Here is a 19,681-nt window from a genome sequence, read left to right on the forward strand (position 1 = left end):
CCACAGCCACCAAGTGTTCAAAACCATCTTGGACCTTTTAAGGCAAATGCTGACATGGAGTCAACCATTTGCGACCTCTCTACATCATGCATTTATGTTAAAGTTACCGCCCTCTTATTTGTGGGAATTTGGTTCTACCCATATGTCACAGTTAGCAGCAGCACTGAGAGAAATCCAACCCGCGCCGGTGTCCCATTTAAAACATCCATAAAGATTTTACTGTCGATGGCAGGCAGGTTTCAACATGAACTCTGTATATACCACACGTTCTGTGCGTGTTCACGTGCGTACAGTTGTCAGCAGGCAGACCTCATCTTAACATCCTCTCTAACACAAACACACACTCACACACACACACACACACACACACGCACACACACACACACACACACACACACACACACACACACACCTCCCAATTAATATGTGATGATGAACAGTGGTGAAAACCTTGCTTCCGGTGCACAGTATATCAACATACATCAATTGTGTGCAATTGGACAGTTATCAAAAACGGTGATAATGTCAATACAGTGACTACAAAAACAAATGAACAAAACACATTATTACACTCCATTGTCAGGTCTCTTTGTTTATTGGACAGATGCTTTATTCACAGATATCAAAAAGCACATGAGCTGACAATGTTTTCAAGTTACTTAAAAGCATATGCATAGTTCCAGTGAGTTTACTGGCAGATATAGTCCTCAGTATGCCTGCCATCCTTGTATTCATTTCAGTTCAATGCTGCAAAATAAGATTAGGAACATGTTAGAACAATTGATCCCACAGGCTTGTGCTGACAGATAAGAGTCGCTGAGCAATGTGTTTTTTCACTGCAGCTGACAGATGATAATGGGAGCAGCCATTTACTGCTGAATATGTAAGTACTTCCTTCAGGAAGTGATCACCATAAATCAAAAACACTTGCACTATGCTCACATCTGGCTTGTCTTCTTTATGGTTTTTATGTTACAGTATACCCAAATCCCCAAACCCCTTTGGCAACAAGTCATGGTATTTGCAGATGAACAATTTATATAAATGTAATCAAAAACTTCTATGTGCTTCATTAGTAGATCAACAACAGTAAATAACTTCAAATTTACAGTCAAATTACTAAATCACAGCTTCGACTCTGTATTGAAGACAAGAAGAAGAGTCTGACACGTGTACCTTAAAATCCCATATCACGATGGCTCCATCCAGACTCACACTACTGTACTTTTCCACTTTAGCTTTCTCCCCTGATACGAGACACAGCTGCCTGCAGGACACAACACATCATATATCACACAAGGCTTTTACAAAAGCGGAACTGTGTTGCTTATATAGTTTAATGCAATAACATTAAAAGGCTCCTAACAGCCAAAGCTGATCTAGTGAAGAACTGTCAGATATTGACAACTATGAAAGAAAAAACAAGATGGCTGGGAGCATTTATTGTGCAGGCAAATAGCTGATTTATGACTTTTAGAGAGAGCATATTCTTGAATTAGTGCATATACTTAAGGTAAATGGTAAATGGACTGTCCACTGAAGACCACTCAAAGTGTTTTACAGGAAAGTCACATTCACCCATTCACACACATCCATACAGCGCTGCTATTTACTGCACATTTTTCGGTCACATTCATACACATTCATACACTGTGCGTAGAGCAGTCAGAGGCAAGTTAGGGTAAGGTGTCTTGCCCAAGGACTCAATGGCATGTGGACTGGAGGAAGCTGGGATCGAACCACCGTTAGGGTTGGTGGTGGTGATTTTTTTTCTTACAAAAATACGATCTTGAGAGTATAAAAATAAGCTTTTGAGAGATGAGAGGAAATGAAGGGAGTAAGAGATGTGGGCATGTGAAAAGTCTTCATCTAAACCTTTTTCTAGTTCATACCAAGTGTCTCAAATCCTGTGTCACAATGGTGGCCCAACTTTACACCAAATTGTATTTTAAATCTGTCAACACATATTTAATTTATAGACCTATCAAACAACCATTTAATCTCAAAACTTCCTTGGTGAATGTTAGGGAATGAGACGAATCCCTTACGTAATGCTGTTCTGGTGAAGGGTGCCCAGCTCGCTGTTGTCCTCATCAGTGGCCTTCTTGTCGAGGTTGCGGAAGTGTTCCATGGCTGACAGGCTTCCCCTAGACGTCTGCTTGGGGATGTCCAGCTTTTTCACAAACTCAAGGGCATCAGGGCCCTTGTAGGTGAACTGGTATGGGCAACAGTCATGACCCTGACATCGAAACACATAAAAGAAGAATTACAAATACAGTAGTTACATCTATTTTCAAGTTCATTGTGACTATATTTGTACCGATTAATTATTAATATTAAGATTAAGTACACAATTTCGCAGCACAAGTTATCAACAGTAATCAGCAAGCAACAGTTCAAATTTGAACGTACTCGAAGTGCTTTACCCAGACAAACAGAAATGCGATCAGAGGGAGAGTAGAACTGTTTGCATCTATTAAAGGAAACATAATATGTTTTTTCAGTTTCCCCCTTTCCTTTAGTGTGTTAAATAGGGTTTTTGTGTATGTAAATAATCTGCAAAGTTAAAAGCTCAGAGTCCTCAGTAAAGAGAACTCCTCTACCCAACAGAAAACACCGTTCCTGAAGCCCCTGAAACGCCTCATCATTAGGTCCGGCTGATGCTTCTGTAACAGAAGCATAAGGCAGGCCCAGCGAATAAGCCAGGTAAAGCCAGCGTGGAGGCCGACTCTACTTCATGCCGTTGACCAATCACTGGAAGCGGTTGACCAATCACAACAGAGTAGGGCATGTTCACACTGATAAAAACATTGCGGACACGTGTCCCAGACCATCTCCGAATGTGTCCACAATGCATCTTGGGTGCATTGCCACCTATACTTAGAGCTCCCCACTTCAGATCATCCGAGACACATGTTAATGCCAGTAATGAACAGGGTGTAACTTCTGCTTGGAGTTGCTAGACACATACCCATGCCTGTCACATGCATTCCATATACATACATACACAGACAGACATACAGCAGGTAATAGTTACCGCAGCAACAATCTCAGTGGGGCTGACGTAGAGCACGCTCATCAACGGCAGACGGTTAGTAGTCAGCTGGGTTACCCTGAACAGACAAAGTGGTGATACACTGTAATGTCAACAAGCACTGATGAAACAATGAAGACAGATGAACTCTTACATTACAAAAGTACCAGCCAGAAACCAAACCAATACAGAAAAAAACTACCCCTTAAAATTGGAGACATTTAGGGGGATGCTGAAAGACACTGCCTCAAAATGAACTGGATACTGGATACATCTTAATTTTAGCTGACTATCCTCATACTGATGGAATTCTGTATGTCGCTCAGCAGCAGCACTCACTCCTTCTTCTGGGCAGCATCAACCACAGTAATGCTGCTGTTGTGGGCCACCCACGCCAGCTGATCTCCACTAGGGGAGAAGGATACACTGTGCACCCAGCCCCCACAGTCCTTATGCTCCAGCAGCACCTCCCCAAAAGGCATCTTGGCCCCCCAGGCAGTGGGTCCAGGCTTGTCCTCGATGTCCTTGATGTAGGCAGAGAAAACCCTGAGAAGCATGGAGATCTGTTATAGACTGAGACCCAACATCCTTTTTTGCTGTACTCTGACTTAATGCTGTCATATACAGAACCTCTTACATCCAATACAGGGAAGTAATCAAAGAACTATATCCTCAAAATATCAATAAAACTTTTCACAAGTTTGAATTAATGTGTAAATAGGAATGTAAATAAGTAGTAGTAGTTGTAAATATGAGTGTAAAAAACTGTTTACTGACAAGTAACACTTCATAGGGTGATATTGCATCAATGTTTTTATCCAACTTTTTACTGGTGCATTAAAAAAAAAGATTTGTATTTATATGTGCTTTTCTAGCACATTCACCCATTTACACCCATTTATACAGCGCTGCTATTAACCACGTTCTTTCTGTCACATTCATCAGAGCCGTCAGAGGATTGGTTAAATTTCTGGCCCAAAGACACATTGGCATGCAGACTGGGGGAAGCAATGATTAAACTGCGAACTTTCTGGTTAGTGGATGACTGTCTCTAATTATCTATCTCTTATTCTGTGGTTTTAATAGTCTGTGGACAACAATGGAGCTCTATGGCACAGAGGGATAAGATACATTGGGCATGGGGTACACACAACACTTTAGAAGGAAGCATTCATTGGTCGTGTGCATTGAATTTGTTAACAGAATATTATATTACCAAACTTGTCATTTAAGATTCATTCCTCCTCCTTAAGTTGCAACTCTTAGTGGTGATCCCAAATCCCAGAATTCCTCCTAACCAATAAAACAAGGCGATTGATTCAACCCTTTTTCTCTGCCTCTGTGTTTGTAGAACTAAGACTGGTTTCGGTGGTGGTCTCACCTGCAGATAAGGTCCGCAGACCCGGCTGCCAGTAGGATGTTGTTGGGATGCCAGTCCAGACTCAGGACTGTGGAAAGAATAGGCTTTTTGATGTGCTTACTCAGCCACCTGGAATGGAGGGAGAATGTGTATTTGAACATACTACTTTGTTTGCAATTAAGAAACATATAATTTGAGAAGTTTATATTTTTACCCCAATGATTAGGTCTAAGTAAAAGTTTTGGTTGACCCTGCCATAGACACTATTTTGTTCTGGACAGTATTGTTTGACTTTCAAGTCTGGTGGTCTGTTGATGACACCATCCCAAAACCAACTTAATTTTGAGCAAAACTTGAATAATTACGTTTGATTATGTATTCCTCACCAGTCGTTTTCCTTCTCAAAGTAGCAGACAGAGATGAGACGAGCTCCGCTGCCCAAGGCAAACTTGTTTTCCAGTGGTGACCATTTTACACATGTGGCCGCACGGTTGATGCGCACCAGGACCAGCGTGGGTTTCCACATGCCATCCTTCAGAGTCCACACGTAAGCGTTGCGGTCCGAGGCACATGTCACAATACGGTTGGACTCTGGGGCCCAGTCAATGCCTGTGGACATTAAGGTGGTAGATTACTGTATATTCCATCTTTTATTTCAAATACAGTTTTCTTTATGCAGACATTACAAAAACAAAAAGTGGCTTTTAAGGTGTTAGTATATCTTCATCCTTATCTATTTATCTATTTGCAAAATAAAAATGGCAAACATTATCTTCCTTTTCATGTGTTACTATGGTTTAGCCTTTTTGATGGCCTGTTGGTACTAGTTGTATACAGGGAAAATTATGTCATGATGACAAGTGAGCAAACTCCCTTCACTGATAAAAAGAGATGATGTTAAAAGCTCTTGAAAAGGTCCAGCAGGTGGATGTTGAATTAAATCCATTTCACCAAGATTAAGAATGAATTGTTTGTCCCAAACTTTCCATTTGTTTTTGTTAATTTGGAATTAAATAATAACAAAATATAGTTGTAGCCTAGGTAACAATATTGTTTATATCTCTTATTGTCTTGCTCTAAATAGGTAGGATGTTGTTGAACAAGACAAATACGACTTCAGGTCACTGTTGGCTGCTGTAAGCTAAAAGTACCTGTGATTCGTCCACTGTGCTCACTAAGCTCATGGATCTTGAGCCAGTCTTTTCCTTTCCTCTCATAGATGTCCACCATGTTGTTGTTAGGACTCACTGCAATCTCTGTGAAAAATATGAGTTGAAATAACAGTGAAATACTGCACCACTGACTTCCGACCAGGATTCTGTTGGTCTCTTTCCACAACCTCAAGATATCAATTCACCTTACTGTGCCTCATTTTAAGACCAACACTCCCTTGGGTGTGCAGATAGGCACAAGTGCATTTGATATTTAAATAATGTTGATGCTGGATGGGAAAAAGACAACTGCGTCTGTCTGAAACTTGCAATGACACTTGTGTCATGCTTGATGGACTTTGGGTCTGGAGTAAGATTTGGCAACTTGTCAAGTCCAACTGACAACAGCTAACTACTAATCAACAGGGTCAGACACTGACACCCCCCCCCCCCCCCCCCCTTCCTGCTAACACTGTAGTGACCTGATATAAAGAGAGTAAAAGTCAATGACAATGCACTGCAATGTTCAAAAACAGTGTTAATGCGAAATACTCAGAAAGCAATAGACATTATGAAACACAGTCAAATGCATGCAGTAAAGCTCTTTGAGTCCACTTCCTGTGTTGATAATCTGATTCCCTGTGGTTCTCCAGGCAACATTATGCAATTAGAGGAGGGAGAAAATGTATCAGCAGACTGCAGTGCAAGTTTAGACCCACCCTGAATCAAACCCCCAAGTTATGGAGAAAGAATACAGGCATGTGATGTATAGGGCCACACATTTTAGGTATTTATATCTGAACATAGGTTTGCTGAACATAGGAAATGCAGGCTTGTGATGTATGCAGTTTCACCTACGGGTCCTGTCTTTGTTCCAGGCGTGGCAGGAGAGCGGCTCCAGGCCAAAACTGTAGAGCGACATGTCTGAACAGAGGCAGAAGAGGCAGCTGGAATGTGTCGGGATTTGCTGCTGCAGGTCCCAGGATGAGATTAAAGACGACAACATGGAGACATTTTGTTGAGATATGTGATTATTAAAGCACAGCTATGTTTTTGTATTTGGGTTGAGAAATGAAAATCTTAATTTTCATATATATTTAATCATTTATAACATCACTCAAAGGCTAATGTGATATAAAGTAGTTTTTAAAGAGGGTAAATTCACTTTATGGGCAGTCTTACAATATGGCCACATGTTAGCTGTGTGAGTACTGAGTGTGAGATAACTTCGCCTTTATCAGTTGTCGTGCCCAATGTGCAAACATGCTTGAACTATTACGTCTTTATGTTTCTCTTCCCTCTAACAGTAACCTGATCCTGGCTGGACAACACAAACCCTAGATGTTTGAACTCAGAGTTGTCACTTTCTTACAGTTTTACATTACTGACATAAAGCAGAGAAGTGAGTACCTAACCGTTTGACAGGACTTCCGCCTCAATAGATACTCCCTCAGACTGGTGCATAGAAATACATTCCAAGCAGTACCTTTGGTGGTGTATTTGTTTCTACCCTGTCTCATGAAACAGACACCAGCAGAGAGAATAACTGATTGCAAGCCAAGTGTATTAGATTAGACTGAATGGAATGGGATAATACTTTTCTGTAGCTGTATGGCCCAGATGGAAAACCAAAACCAGTTTTACCAGCGATCAGACACTGAACGCATGAAAATAAACACAGAGCAGAGATCATTACTTACCTTTCCTGTGTGTATGTGGTCAGGTGGAACTGGTGGTGGTGGCGGAAGGTGCAGGGCTGTATTCGTGGACTCTGGGCAGTCGACACGAATGGAGCTGTGCAGTCAGACTAGGTGAAGGAAGTGACTGTGGTATTACTGAAGGTAGTGAAAGAAAGGTGGGTGTGTCTCCTCAAAGCTGTTGAGCAACAATCTAGTCTGGATCTAGTTTATTGTGATAAACCTTTCCGGTTGGCTATCACCATAAGGTTGGAAGGCACCAATATGCATCAAACAGCATTTAATTAAAAAAACATAATTATTAGTGCTTTTTGTCCAATGAGAGTCAAACACCAAAATATAGCTAACTTACAATTGTATTGAATTGAGCTGTATGGTAAATCCTGATATAGTTTGGTGCGTACAACCATTGAGGGATTGTTGAATTATCTTTAAAAAAAAAAGATAGAAAAAGATAGATTATTAACAAAAAATGAAAGGTACATTTTTTTTGATAAACTAATCTGTCAGTTTGCAGACTGAGCATACCAGGACCAGGACCATGTCTGTGTAGAATATGTATGAGCAATTTGTTGTCTATTTATTATCTATGTGGGTTGGTGTTTTTTCAGTCTCTAATTCCCCTATAGTTTTATAACGTGTTTGGATGCTTTTATTGTGAAAGAAAACGTGCGGAAGTAGATGTGTTCTTCTGTCAAGAAGTGAAGTCGCAGGACGACGAGTTGTTTATTATTCGGTGAGAATTTTCCAGATGTTCTCTGTTTGATTAGCTCTTCGTCGTATATTTGTGTATACGTTTGTTGAGAGCTTGTCTCGTCTTTTCTCTGTACGCATTTTTTCACCCCTTTGTTTAGACGCAGGACCGTGGATGGCTAACAGTTAGCACGCTAAGCTAATTTAAGTGTTGGGTTGTCAAGACGGCTAACTTAGAGATTCCCTGGCCTTTAATCAAAATAATAACTTACATTAGTATCGCAGGGGCTGAGGTTGTCATTTGCAGTCAGGTTGCGTTGGCTCCTTCCCCTGGTAACCAGACACAAAGCGTTAGCCAGGTGAAAGTTAGTTGACTGCTGAGTTGGTTAGCTTACCTGCTCAGAACTAACATACTGCACTGTACTGCTAACGTAGTTCTGCAGCTAGTTGTGTTGTTATCTACTTGATGCCAGGGTTAAGTATTGCAAGGCGGAAGTCACTGTACGCTGCAGACGGGCCTTGGACTCTAAAATGAGTATTCTAACTTCTTCATCATCGTGCCTGTATGTATTCATAGGAACAGTGAGACAACAGCACTCTCATAACTTCAGACTGGGGGGAAGAATCACTTGCATCCAGCATGCAATAAAAAAATGGAGATAGTGTGTGAGAAAAAGATTGTTGCTTCTGCTTTTTCATACGTTGCTTGTTTGTATATGTCAGTTGGCAAAATTTAACGTTGGACCCACAGCAGAACAGAATGGCAGGAAACAACTTTCTGCTTCTCCACTGTGTTTTCCTCTCCCTTTTTTCCTCCCAGGTCACAAGACAAAGATGGCGTCAAGCAGTACGAGCAGCGAGGAAGAGCAGAACCTCAGGGAGTGTGAGCAGTATGTGCAGAAGCACAACATCCAGCAGCTGCTCAAGGACTGCATCATCCAGCTGTGCACGTCCCGGTCTGAGCGGCCCATGGCCTTCCTCAGAGACTACTTTGAAAGACTGGAGAAGGTGGATGCTTGTACACATTGTTTCAGCAAAGGCTCTTGATATCACACCCCACAGTAATTCAATTCAATGCAAATATAGAAATATCTATTCATGCCGATTGAAAGACTTGGACGTCTTTGTTTTGTTCTCGTAGCTCAAGCAGTCACAGTATGGATGTACAGTAAGTATGCACAGTGACTCAGGTGTGGTTTTGTGTATCTGCTGGTGAGCAGGAGGAGGCCAAGCAGATGGCTTCACAGCAGAAGTCCAGTTCGTGGTCAGACTCCCGTGAGGATGAGGTTTCTCCACCCATGAACCCTGTGGTGAGGGGTCGGAGCCGGAGAGGGGCCATCAGTGCTGAGGTGTACACAGAGGAAGACGCTGCGTCCTATGTGAGAAAGGTCAGTGGTGTCTTCAATGTTTTCACTCACACACCGTCAGTCTGTCATCAGAGCTGCACAAGTCAGTCAGATGTCATACTGTCAATTGATCACTTGCAACACAAAACAGGTTGTTTACAGATGTTGACCCACAGAAAATTAGTACTAGCTTAACAGAGACCCTCAGCTTTACGCAGAATATGAGTTTATTGTTTGTTTGTTTTTGGCTCAGAATATCTGCTCTTATCAAGTACTTAGGGGTTAACACCATTAAACCATGGGTGGTGGTGTGAAATTAGTTGCTACTCTTCAAACAGGTGAAACAAAGGTTTGGTAAAGCTAGAAAATCAAGAGTTTGCCACAACTATTTGAGAGCTCTCCCTTTGCTGCCTGAGGTCACATTGTTAAGAAAAGTCCATTGGAATTGCTGGGCTGAAGTTTAAACATTTATGTGTGCGACTTTTGGTAGAGGGTCATTGAATAAAAGTCAAATTATTCCCAAGTGATTAGTGTTTAACCTTGAAATGGCCATCCTTATTATTGAGCTCCTTTCCAACAACAGCAACATGAAGCTGTTTTTCTGTGAAAAACCCCTACTGTACTTGAACTCAGCGCAGCAAAACAGATACCTGACCTACAACAGGTTTCCACACATTTCCATAAAGCTGACACCAGCACGGCCCCCCAACACCGCTGGGCCAAAAGTTGTAACCTCTGACGTCAGTCAGGGGCTACCGCGGGAAATTCGTCAGCATATTGAGAAAACATGAGTAGAAGCAGCCACAGGAGGGAGATGATTTTCCGAACCCTCAAATGCAACATATGATAACTTTAAATATAATTCATAAAAAGGAAGTAAAGCTGTTGTGCTGTGTCCTCCGTGACATTTTTTGCCAGTGGAAATTACACCAACTTCCTCTACATAACATTCTTCTTCTTTTTAGCCTTATTGGCGGAACTGGCAAACTACCTATTGGAGCATCTGATTAATCCACTTTAGTATGGTAATCATGGAATTTTAAATCCTTAACTGAATATAAACCAGTGCAGTGTCCGTTCATAATATTTTGGCCGTTTGACTGGTGACTGGAGGCAGTTGAAATGTGCCTGCATTAATTTGTCCTTCCACTTTATGTAGCGCTCCAGTGCTTGATACAGACACCCCTCACCAAAACAGCATATTCTGTTTGAGTGTTTTTTTTTCCTGCTGTGAATTGCTGTGTTGCTCTCTAGCAGGTTTCCGAGCTGCTCTTTCTGTAATTTTTTCTTTCTTGTGTCCGCATTTCTTCCATTTGTGGATTATGGTGTTCACATTTGACTCTGGTATCCCTCAACATTTTGAAATATTTGTATATCCCTCTCCATCCTTTTGAAAGTTTTCATTTAGAGGACTTCTGGTGGGCATTTTGGTTGCCCTCAGAAAACAGCTTGACACTGCTCCTGGTGACCTGGCCACTTGTAATCATTGAATGGAAGCCTCATTTAAAAACTCAAGCATTAAGTGCTTACAAGGTTTTTTTTTTAAGATCAGATACCTGGTTTTACATATTAAAAATGAATGAATTGCAGGTTTAGTAAACTTTTGAGCTTGCTATTGGAGATCATAAATATTTTGGACACTGAACTGTACAGTACTAATTTCCACAGTGCAGTATTGTCCAAATAATGTACCAGGGTGTTTGGAAGTCTTCATCAAGTTGTAGGAACTGCTTCAGTATTTCAAACAACAAGTTTACTAATTTCTTCATCACTGAAAAAAAAAAAGTCACATGTTTGTTAAAAGTTTTTTTTTACCAGGTACAGTTTGTATCATTCAAACTCTCAGTACTTGAGCTGCTTACATTTCAATAAGAAACTGCAGAAATGCAGTTGCTGTAAAACACTAGAAAAAAAACTAGAATGGCACATACCTCCCATGGTCAGTCCCCTGAAATTCAATCAAGCCACATTGCTAAGCCTACAAAGCAATAAAGAACCTGAAATCATAATCCTCATTGTGCAAGACTGATAGCTGGATAAAAAGACAAACCAAATTACACCAAGAACAGCATTTATTCACAACATTAAAAACAAACTAATGAAATAAGCCCACCCCCCTATGAAACCACCTTTTAAATCAGCTGGATCTGGAATTTTATTTGAATCTGCACCAATTTGCACACACTCATTGCTAACATTCCCCTAAATACTGTATGTCTTATTCTTTTCATCAAGACCCATGAAGTATTCCCTGTGAAATTGTTGAAAATGTCTCTCATTGTTAAAGAAAGTGATTGAAAGTTCCTGGATCTGCTCCTTTGTGCAGAGCCACATTTAAAGGCTTGTTCTCTTTGGTCCATGTCCCATCCTTCCATTAACTTTGTAGAAATTCATTCAGTAGTTTTATCGTAATCCTCCTGACAAAAAAATGGACAAAAGCATAACATCCTTGACGGAGGTAAAAAAAATGTGAAAAGCTTTTTTCAACAGTAAGAAACAGTAATCAATTTCACCACAGTCTTTAAATTCACTAAAATGTGCCAAATAAATCTCAAGAAGCCTTTTTTCCCCTCCTAAGGTCATCCCAAAAGACTACAAGAGCATGGCCGCTCTGTCCAAAGCCATGGAGAAGAATGTGCTGTTCGCTCACTTGGACGACAATGAGAGGAGGTAACGGCAACAATCACCTCAGTAGTTTGTTTACAAACCCTCAGAAAGTTTCCAGCTTATCAGCTCATTTTCCCTCACTACCCTTCCAGTGACATTTTTGACGCAATGTTTTCGGTCAACTTCATTGCTGGAGAAATTGTCATCCAACAAGGTGAGTTAACACCTATACATTCTCTATGAAGATCGTTGTGTTTCTCTTCTGTTCATTAATTCACAGGACGTTTTAATTGCTCCTGTTGCAGGTGACGAGGGAGACAACTTCTATGTTATCGACCAAGGAGAGATGGATGTAAGATCTCTCTCTTTCATGTCTTAATGCAACTTAATAAACTCCAGAAAACATTATTCATCAAGAATTTGATAAAGTTTTCTTCATATTTCGCTGTTTAGCTGAATGTGCTTTTGTTGTTCAGTGAGGGAACCATTAAAGTCAAACTAACAAGACTACCACCATGAATAATTTCAATATACTAACAAGCGAACAGTCTGTGACATAGCTCATCCTGATGTCTGAAAAAAGATGACTGCAGCTTTAGCTTGATTAGAGAATATACACTTATTTTGTACTCCATTGTTTTACAGGTATTCTGGGAAATGAAAATAGTTTTAAAAGGTCATATTTACAATTAGTTTATTGTTATACAAGATAATTGAAATACTTTAGCAAGGTTCAATTATTTGCTACACAATGCATGAATAAATATAAATAAATGTTGTTGTTTTTTAATCTTGTGGCCTTAAAGAACACTTTCTCGATTCCCAGACAAGTATTATTCCGACCATCATGTTGTAGATGTAACATCTGTCGCTGCCCGGTCATCAGAACGCAGGCTGACAGCAGCACATCTCTGCTCTCTGGCTCCTTGCAGGTATATGTGAACAGCGAGTGGATGACCAGTATTAGTGAGGGAGGTAGTTTTGGGGAGCTGGCTCTAATCTATGGGACCCCCCGTGCAGCTACAGTGCGGGCCAAGTCCAATGTCAAGCTGTGGGGCATCGACAGAGACAGCTACAGAAGAATACTGATGGTGAGTTTGATTTCAAACCATTTTCAATTGTACAACAAAATCACCATAGTGATATGAACTGTCAATTATTTTTCTTTTAAGGGGAGCACTTTGAGAAAACGCAAGATGTATGAGGAGTTCCTCAGCAAGGTGTCCATTTTAGGTGAGAATTTGGCTCTTTGGTTTTTCTTCTTCATATTGACTCACTGACTATCTTGTTGCTATTGGCCCCGTGAATCCAGATTAGAGAATGCATTGACCCGAGGTTTGTTCCTGAGCAGAGTCTCTGGACAAGTGGGAGCGCCTGACTGTGGCTGATGCCCTGGAAAAGGTGCAGTTTGAAGACGGCCAGAAGATCGTGGTGCAGGGAGAGCCTGGTGACGAGTTCTTCATCATCCTGGAGGTATAGAGCACCAGATATGTTCTCCCTCTTCAAAGTCTTTGTTTACTGTAGGGGTGTGACCGTACGCATGTTTGTATGTGTGTGTGTATATGTCTTTTACTGCTGTAATGTGCCACTCAAAGAAAATGGTTTCTGTTTCGGGGCCTTGTGAGATAAACGCTCAGCCTGTTTCTTTCAGATGCTTTTCCCTTTTAAGGAGGTTAAATTACTTCCTGAAGTGCTGACAAAGTTTACACTTTACTTGGATAAAAGTTTACTGAACCAGTGCCTCACTACTGACATCACCAACATGCTGCTGGCTCACTTTGAATTGTTGCTCCATTGACATTTCCATAAAGTCCCTATATAAGGATTTTAAGGAACCAAGCCAATAAGCTACGAGATGAATTGTTGTCATAAAACATTTAATTCGGAGCAAAACAAATTTGGAAAAACCGAAAAAGGGTCAAAGGTACAAGACTGTGTACATAATTATTTTAATAGCGAAGGAACTACTCATCCCATTAACCATTGCCAGTGCATTTCCAACGACTTCAAACCAACAGTTTAGCTTCTTCATCTTGGAACTATGTGTTCTGAGCTCAGAAGTGTGCGGGTGTTGTAAACATTTCCATGGTAACAGCGATCTCCACCAGTCTGCGAAATTGATGTTACACTTTAGGAATGTGGGTAGTGTAGTATTTCTCAATGACATTGTGAATAAAACATGTTTTTCTTAAAACAAGGTTGATTTCATATGCACTTGTAGCTTCTACATGTGCATATTTCATCGTTCACATCAACTACCTTAGGTGGTTACAATATTATGGCTAATAATCAAAAGAGAAGGAGAATATAAACGGGATTTTCACTTTCGCAAACTCACTGTTGCAGTCTATTGTGAAAAGTACTGTTGATTTCTGGGATATGTAGGTCAATATGTCTTTGTTGTTTCTTCAGGGGACAGCAGCGGTGCTTCAGAGGCGGTCGGAGGACGAGGAGTTTGTGGAGGTCGGCAGACTTGGACCGTCGGATTACTTTGGTAAGTCAGACAAACACAAGACCCCATCTGTCATGTATCATCAGCGCAGACAGGCAGATCTTAGCAAATCCAATCAGTTGTTTTTGTGTAATCCTGCTAACAAACAAACTAATGGACAGACTAGGGGGTCGACCGATTATCAGAGCCGAAATTCAACATTTTTATGATTATTGGTATCGGACAATTTTCAAAGCCGATTTGCCGATAAGATAATTTTATTTAAAAATGTGCTACTTTTGCTCTGATGCAGCCACAGTCACTACCCTCTGGACTTTAGCAATGTCCCGTCCATGTTTGTTTGTTCAACTTCATAATAATGCTGCTGATCCTTTTTTGGGTTAAGTTCACATTAAATGGTTCTGTGAATTAAACGTATGCTTTAAGGCATCTCAACAAAGTTTTGTTTGTGCAAAGAGTTTGTGCTATTCTAAATTTTGATGCCTTTGGACAATTTTTTACTGCAAATATCGTTTTCAAATATCGGTCTCTTAGATTAGTAATAATCGGTATCGGCCCGGAAAAAGCCATATCGGCTGACCCCTAGAGACTTAAACATGGCAGATGTAAAAAAGAAAAAAAAGAAGAAAAAAAAGCCATTTATATATAAATGAACAAATCAGGACGCCATCAGCAGTGTTATATGTTTGTGATCTTTGTGAGACTGTGATCTTTCCTTAACCTCCAGGTGAGATCGCCTTGCTGATGAACCGACCCCGCGCTGCCACTGTTGTTGCGTGCGAAGCCCTCAGGTGTGTGAAACTGGACCGGCCACGGTTCGAGCGAGTCCTGGGTCCCTGCTCTGACATCCTGAAGAGAAACATCGAGCAGTACAACAGCTTCGTCTCCCTCTCTGTCTGAGGGCCACTCGCTCCCGCAGGGTCCATCAGCACACGTCTACTTCATATGTGTAACCACACCCACATGATCACTTAAACACATCTGTTACTTTTCTTTTTTTAATTTCTATTTATTGTATGTTTTATCAGAAGCTGGTATTTGTCTTCTGACAGTTGCTGAAGCTGTAATCCCAATTCCGAATTGGTAGCAGGACGCCGGTAAGGACACAGGTACATTTCCTCAGAGCTCCTTTAGAAGTGTTCAACACCACTTCAGAGATAACCGAGGAGAAGAAAGATGTATGTACGCTGAAGCTCCTTTGTTTTCTTGCATCCTAGCGTTAACTAGCGGAAGCAGTAACATCATTGTTATCTCTACCGTCCAAGGCAGAAAACAACCATAAAAAAAATCCCAATTTGAACAAATAACCTTGTGTTTAATGCCCAGAAGTATTAATAAGTACGCTGGTTGCGTTACTCACTGAGCTAGTAGAAAAAGGCTACTTTCCGTGTTTGAAGCCTCTCAAATCCTGGAGCTCTCTTTATAGAGTGAATGCCCGTCTGAGGTTCACTCTTGTTTATCTCTTTTTCTATCACTCTCCTTCACATGCTCTGTCAACAAGATTATTTTTTCTCTTGTGTGGTTGAGCTGTTTTTGTCAATTCAACTGTTCCACCATGATACCTGATACCTGGAGAACACTCTTCTATTCCGTGTTTTGGTTACGCAATGAGTGACGTAGTTCCTTTTTGCCGTGAATCGAGTCGCCATTTTTCCTGCAAAAACTGCGTCCCGGTGGTTTAGAGAATAAGTTGGCAAGAGCAAGGCTTATAGGGACCAATATTAGGGCGGATGGTGTCGTTCACTTTTACACTGCAATGAATTTTAACATCATTATGACAAGTATAAGCCAAAAAGTTGTCTATTTTCCACTTTAACCACTTAGGTCACTTGTCATTGTCTGTCTTGAAGTCATGATTTCTGCTCCTCTGTTCAACATGTCAGATTCATACATTTCACTTAGCATTTCCAGTTGATTTTTAGCATTGAATTGATAATAGAGTGAATAACAATGGTGACATTTTATCTTTGTTTTCTTTCTGCTCTTCAAATTTGTTATTTGTCCCTTTAACTCTGTTGACATCATGCTGTGCTATTATATCCCTGCTACACATCTATATATTGAAAGTAAATAACTGTATTTTTTTACGTTTTGTGATATACAAATCTATATTATCAGAGCGAAAATGTTTATATGCTGTTAAGCTTCCTGTTTGGTCTGGATCTGATCCCATCATTTAAAGGGAGCACAGGTCAATACTTACAACAACAAAACTTAGATTTACAAAAATGGGGCAGGGTACCTGCTCTGGGTAATTCATGTATTTGTCCTCCATGGAGTTTCTGTCAAATATTGTTCTGCCCTAGTACAAAAGACATGAATGGGCTTTGTGATCATAAACATTGGTACTGATGAACACCTAGTATGAATCATTTGAAACAGTGAACTGTGTTGTAATAAAGGAGGATTCCAGATAGTCTTGCACTTCCCTAAAGTTGGGGACCTTGTGAGAGACGGATTTAAAACAAAGAATTGCCCTTTCATAAGCAGCAAAGCCCTATGTATCCTTAGTCTTAGTACCTAGTATATGTATGTCAAACTTCATCACTGGTCTTTCATTTGCAGCTTCGTCTCTAATTCGAAACCTTGTGCCCGTTAAACACCCAGAGCTTTAAAAAACCCATGCTTTTAGTTTGTGACAGACATTTGTTGAAAATCTTTCGTCGTTATTTAGTTTCCTCAGACATGAGAACCTCAGAAGAAGAAAAGACAGCTGTGTTCTGAGTCCCAGTCGTTCTCACGATGAGTAAACTGCTATTAATGTGTGACAGTGGTGGAGTGTAATTAGTCAGTCCTGCCCTCTTATTTGTGATATACGTGACGGGTATAGATTTATCAGTACTAGAGCAGATACAATGTCAACACAACCCTTAACATATTTCTTTACAATACCCTTATTAAAAGAAATCAAATCTGTCATGTGTTTAACACTGACCGGTACAGATGCAACCATACAGGAAGCTTCTTTCCGAAACTGATCTCTGAATGAGTAAAGAAGAGGAGGAGGTGTGCATGTCTTCTTTGGGATAGAGGTTTTACAGATGATATAAACAGCTGAGCTACACCAGTAAACTTGCCTTATACTCAGTGCTGATGCTCGTCCCTGAATTGTTTTGTTACATATCTCATCCAGTGATTTCCCACATTCCTGACTAGGTCATTACTGCAGCAAGTGCAGATGCTGATCTTTTTTTTTTCCTTGACATTTATTTTGTCCCATGTGTTGTTGTTATGAATGTGCATAGACACTTAAGTGTTAAACAACTCTGATCTGCTCCAGTTTTCACAGATGTCTTTATTCACTTGTGTTGCACACTACTTGCCATTTAAACAGTATTGGTGTCATTTTTGACTTGGTACTGTAATATATTTTTTAATCATTATACTCACAGTATCTCTCACTGACCAAGTGTGAACATGTCGCGCTGCCTTCACCTGGATTGTTTTCTGTTTTCAGCCTTGGTTAGTACCCTGCTCTAACACAGCACCCTGCCGTTGCGTGACTCTCTGTGAACCTTCTTTACTACAGTTTTTATGCCCTGTACTCAGTGTGATAGTGTTGCTGTGATTCTCTGTAGAACTTCCCCACAGCAGCTCAAGCAATAAACATATCAGTCTTTTCATTGCGTGTCTGGGTACTTGCTGTAGCATCATCATGACGCCCTGACCTCGGGTCCTGTGCTTAAATATATATTTTAATGTCTGTTATATTTTTTTTCACTTAAGCTTTTATTGAATTTTAACAAAAACAACAGCAACCACATCCACACAAAAAGTAATAAAGTGGATGTGCCTAGTGTAATAGTGAATGCAAACAATGCAAAAATAATTAAAAAGCTGTCTTCTGGCATCTCAATATTCATACAAAAGGATTTTGATAAGCAGTTATGTCACATGACTAAAACCCTAAAACTGGGCTCATCACTTCTGCTTTGCGGAAAAGGCGGCAAAAGCAGTGCGGACTGACCGCAACAGTTAGCTTATTATCGGTCGGGCTCTAAACATATCCACCGATACCGACGGCGGATATGTTTAGAGCCCGACCGATATTATCTGCCAACAGATACGAGCCTTTAAATGTAGAGAGAGATATATATATATATATATATATATATATATATATATATATATATATATATATATATATATATATATATATATATATATATATATATATATATATATATATATATATATATATATATATATATATATATATATATATATATATATATATATATATATTCATTAACCTTTGTTTATCCTGGGTGACCATGAAGACAATTTTTGTGGGCACCCTGTGAACACAGGATCATATTAAAGAAAATTAATAAAAGCAAAATAATATTGACATTAACACACAGAGTTACAGATATACAATAAAATAGCAGCCATAAAAATGAAGGTTATTTAAATGCCAATATGGGGAAAAACTTGTTTGAAATCTGTACTCACTCAATCATTAATGGTTTTGATGCAGTTTATAGTGGACCAGGTGATTAAAATACATTCTTACTAACAGGAGCAAAATATTTAGGCCAGTATGCTGCTACTGTACTGCCACTGCTTCCTCTCCGCTAGATCTACAGGGTGAACATCAATAATGGGATATGCTTAAAGGTAATAATTATTTTCTTTACTGTTTTATATTTGCCAGCTACCGCCATCTACAGGCATTCTGGAGACCGATTGAACCTGCAACGAGGAAAATCGTGTGTTGGTCAGTCATCCACTTCCAGCACAACAGCAGCTCCTGACATGGCTGCTGATCCACCTTGTCGACTTGTAGGCATAGTTCATACTACATAATTTTCTTTTTAAAAGCAGCTTGCTGATAAATTAGCACATAAGAGAACACATTTATGATGACCAGGCAATGATTATCGTTATTACCAATAAGACTTGTCCCCCTGCCTCCCCACCAGAGCCGATGCCTTCAAATCATTGATCAACTGTTCCTGTTTTTGGTATACCTGTCGCTGGGACTGATGGAGAAAGATCTGGGTGATCGTTTCAACATTCATCAGTCCATCGTCAGCAGCATAATCAAAACTTGGGGACATTTTTTGTACACCTTATCGGGCGCCGTTGGGATATATGAATGTCCATGTAATTATAAGTATCAGTATGGTAGAGATTAAAGCGGCGGTTGTACAACTCTCCTCTCCCCCTCTTTTCGCCCACCTCTCCTCTCTTCCCCATTTCTCTCCTCACCCCAACCGGTCGAGACAGATGACCGCCCACAACTGAGTCTGGTTCTGTCAGAGATTTCTTCCTGTTAAAAGGGAGTTTTTTTCTCTCCACCATCGCCAAGTGCTTGCTCATTGTGGGATTTGTTGGG

General features: G+C 40.3%; 2 protein-coding genes across 3 annotated transcripts; one reads left to right on the forward strand and one right to left on the reverse strand.

The window, feature by feature from the left end:
- Positions 1-576: 576 nt before the first annotated feature.
- Positions 577-8,356, reverse strand: zgc:86896 (uncharacterized protein LOC415190 homolog). Of its 2 annotated transcripts, XM_035614558.2 has the most exons (11): positions 8,208-8,356; positions 7,246-7,352; positions 6,404-6,515; positions 5,546-5,650; positions 4,781-5,003; positions 4,416-4,523; positions 3,374-3,580; positions 3,038-3,113; positions 2,049-2,239; positions 1,177-1,267; positions 577-747 (listed from the first exon to the last, which is right to left on the reverse strand). In XM_035614558.2, the coding sequence occupies exons 3-11, from the start codon at positions 6,465-6,467 to the stop codon at positions 742-744; spliced, it is 1,071 nt and encodes a 356-aa protein (XP_035470451.1). In that variant the 5' UTR covers positions 6,468-6,515; positions 7,246-7,352; positions 8,208-8,356; the 3' UTR covers positions 577-741. The 2 variants fall into 2 exon arrangements, with proteins under 2 accessions (XP_035470451.1, XP_035470452.1); XM_035614559.2 differs by lacking the exon at positions 8,208-8,356 and having other exon boundaries at positions 6,400-6,515; positions 7,246-7,386.
- Positions 7,848-17,963, forward strand: prkar1aa (protein kinase, cAMP-dependent, regulatory, type I, alpha (tissue specific extinguisher 1) a). Its single transcript, XM_035614557.1, has 11 exons — positions 7,848-7,978; positions 8,756-8,943; positions 9,156-9,323; positions 11,860-11,951; positions 12,041-12,102; positions 12,194-12,240; positions 12,821-12,979; positions 13,061-13,121; positions 13,240-13,361; positions 14,301-14,382; positions 15,068-17,963. The coding sequence occupies exons 2-11, from the start codon at positions 8,770-8,772 to the stop codon at positions 15,238-15,240; spliced, it is 1,140 nt and encodes a 379-aa protein (XP_035470450.1). The 5' UTR covers positions 7,848-7,978; positions 8,756-8,769; the 3' UTR covers positions 15,241-17,963.
- Positions 17,964-19,681: the final 1,718 nt, after the last annotated feature.

The sequence above is a fragment of the Scophthalmus maximus genome, chromosome 17 (assembly GCF_022379125.1).
Source record: "Scophthalmus maximus strain ysfricsl-2021 chromosome 17, ASM2237912v1, whole genome shotgun sequence".
NCBI lineage: Eukaryota > Metazoa > Chordata > Actinopteri > Pleuronectiformes > Scophthalmidae > Scophthalmus > Scophthalmus maximus.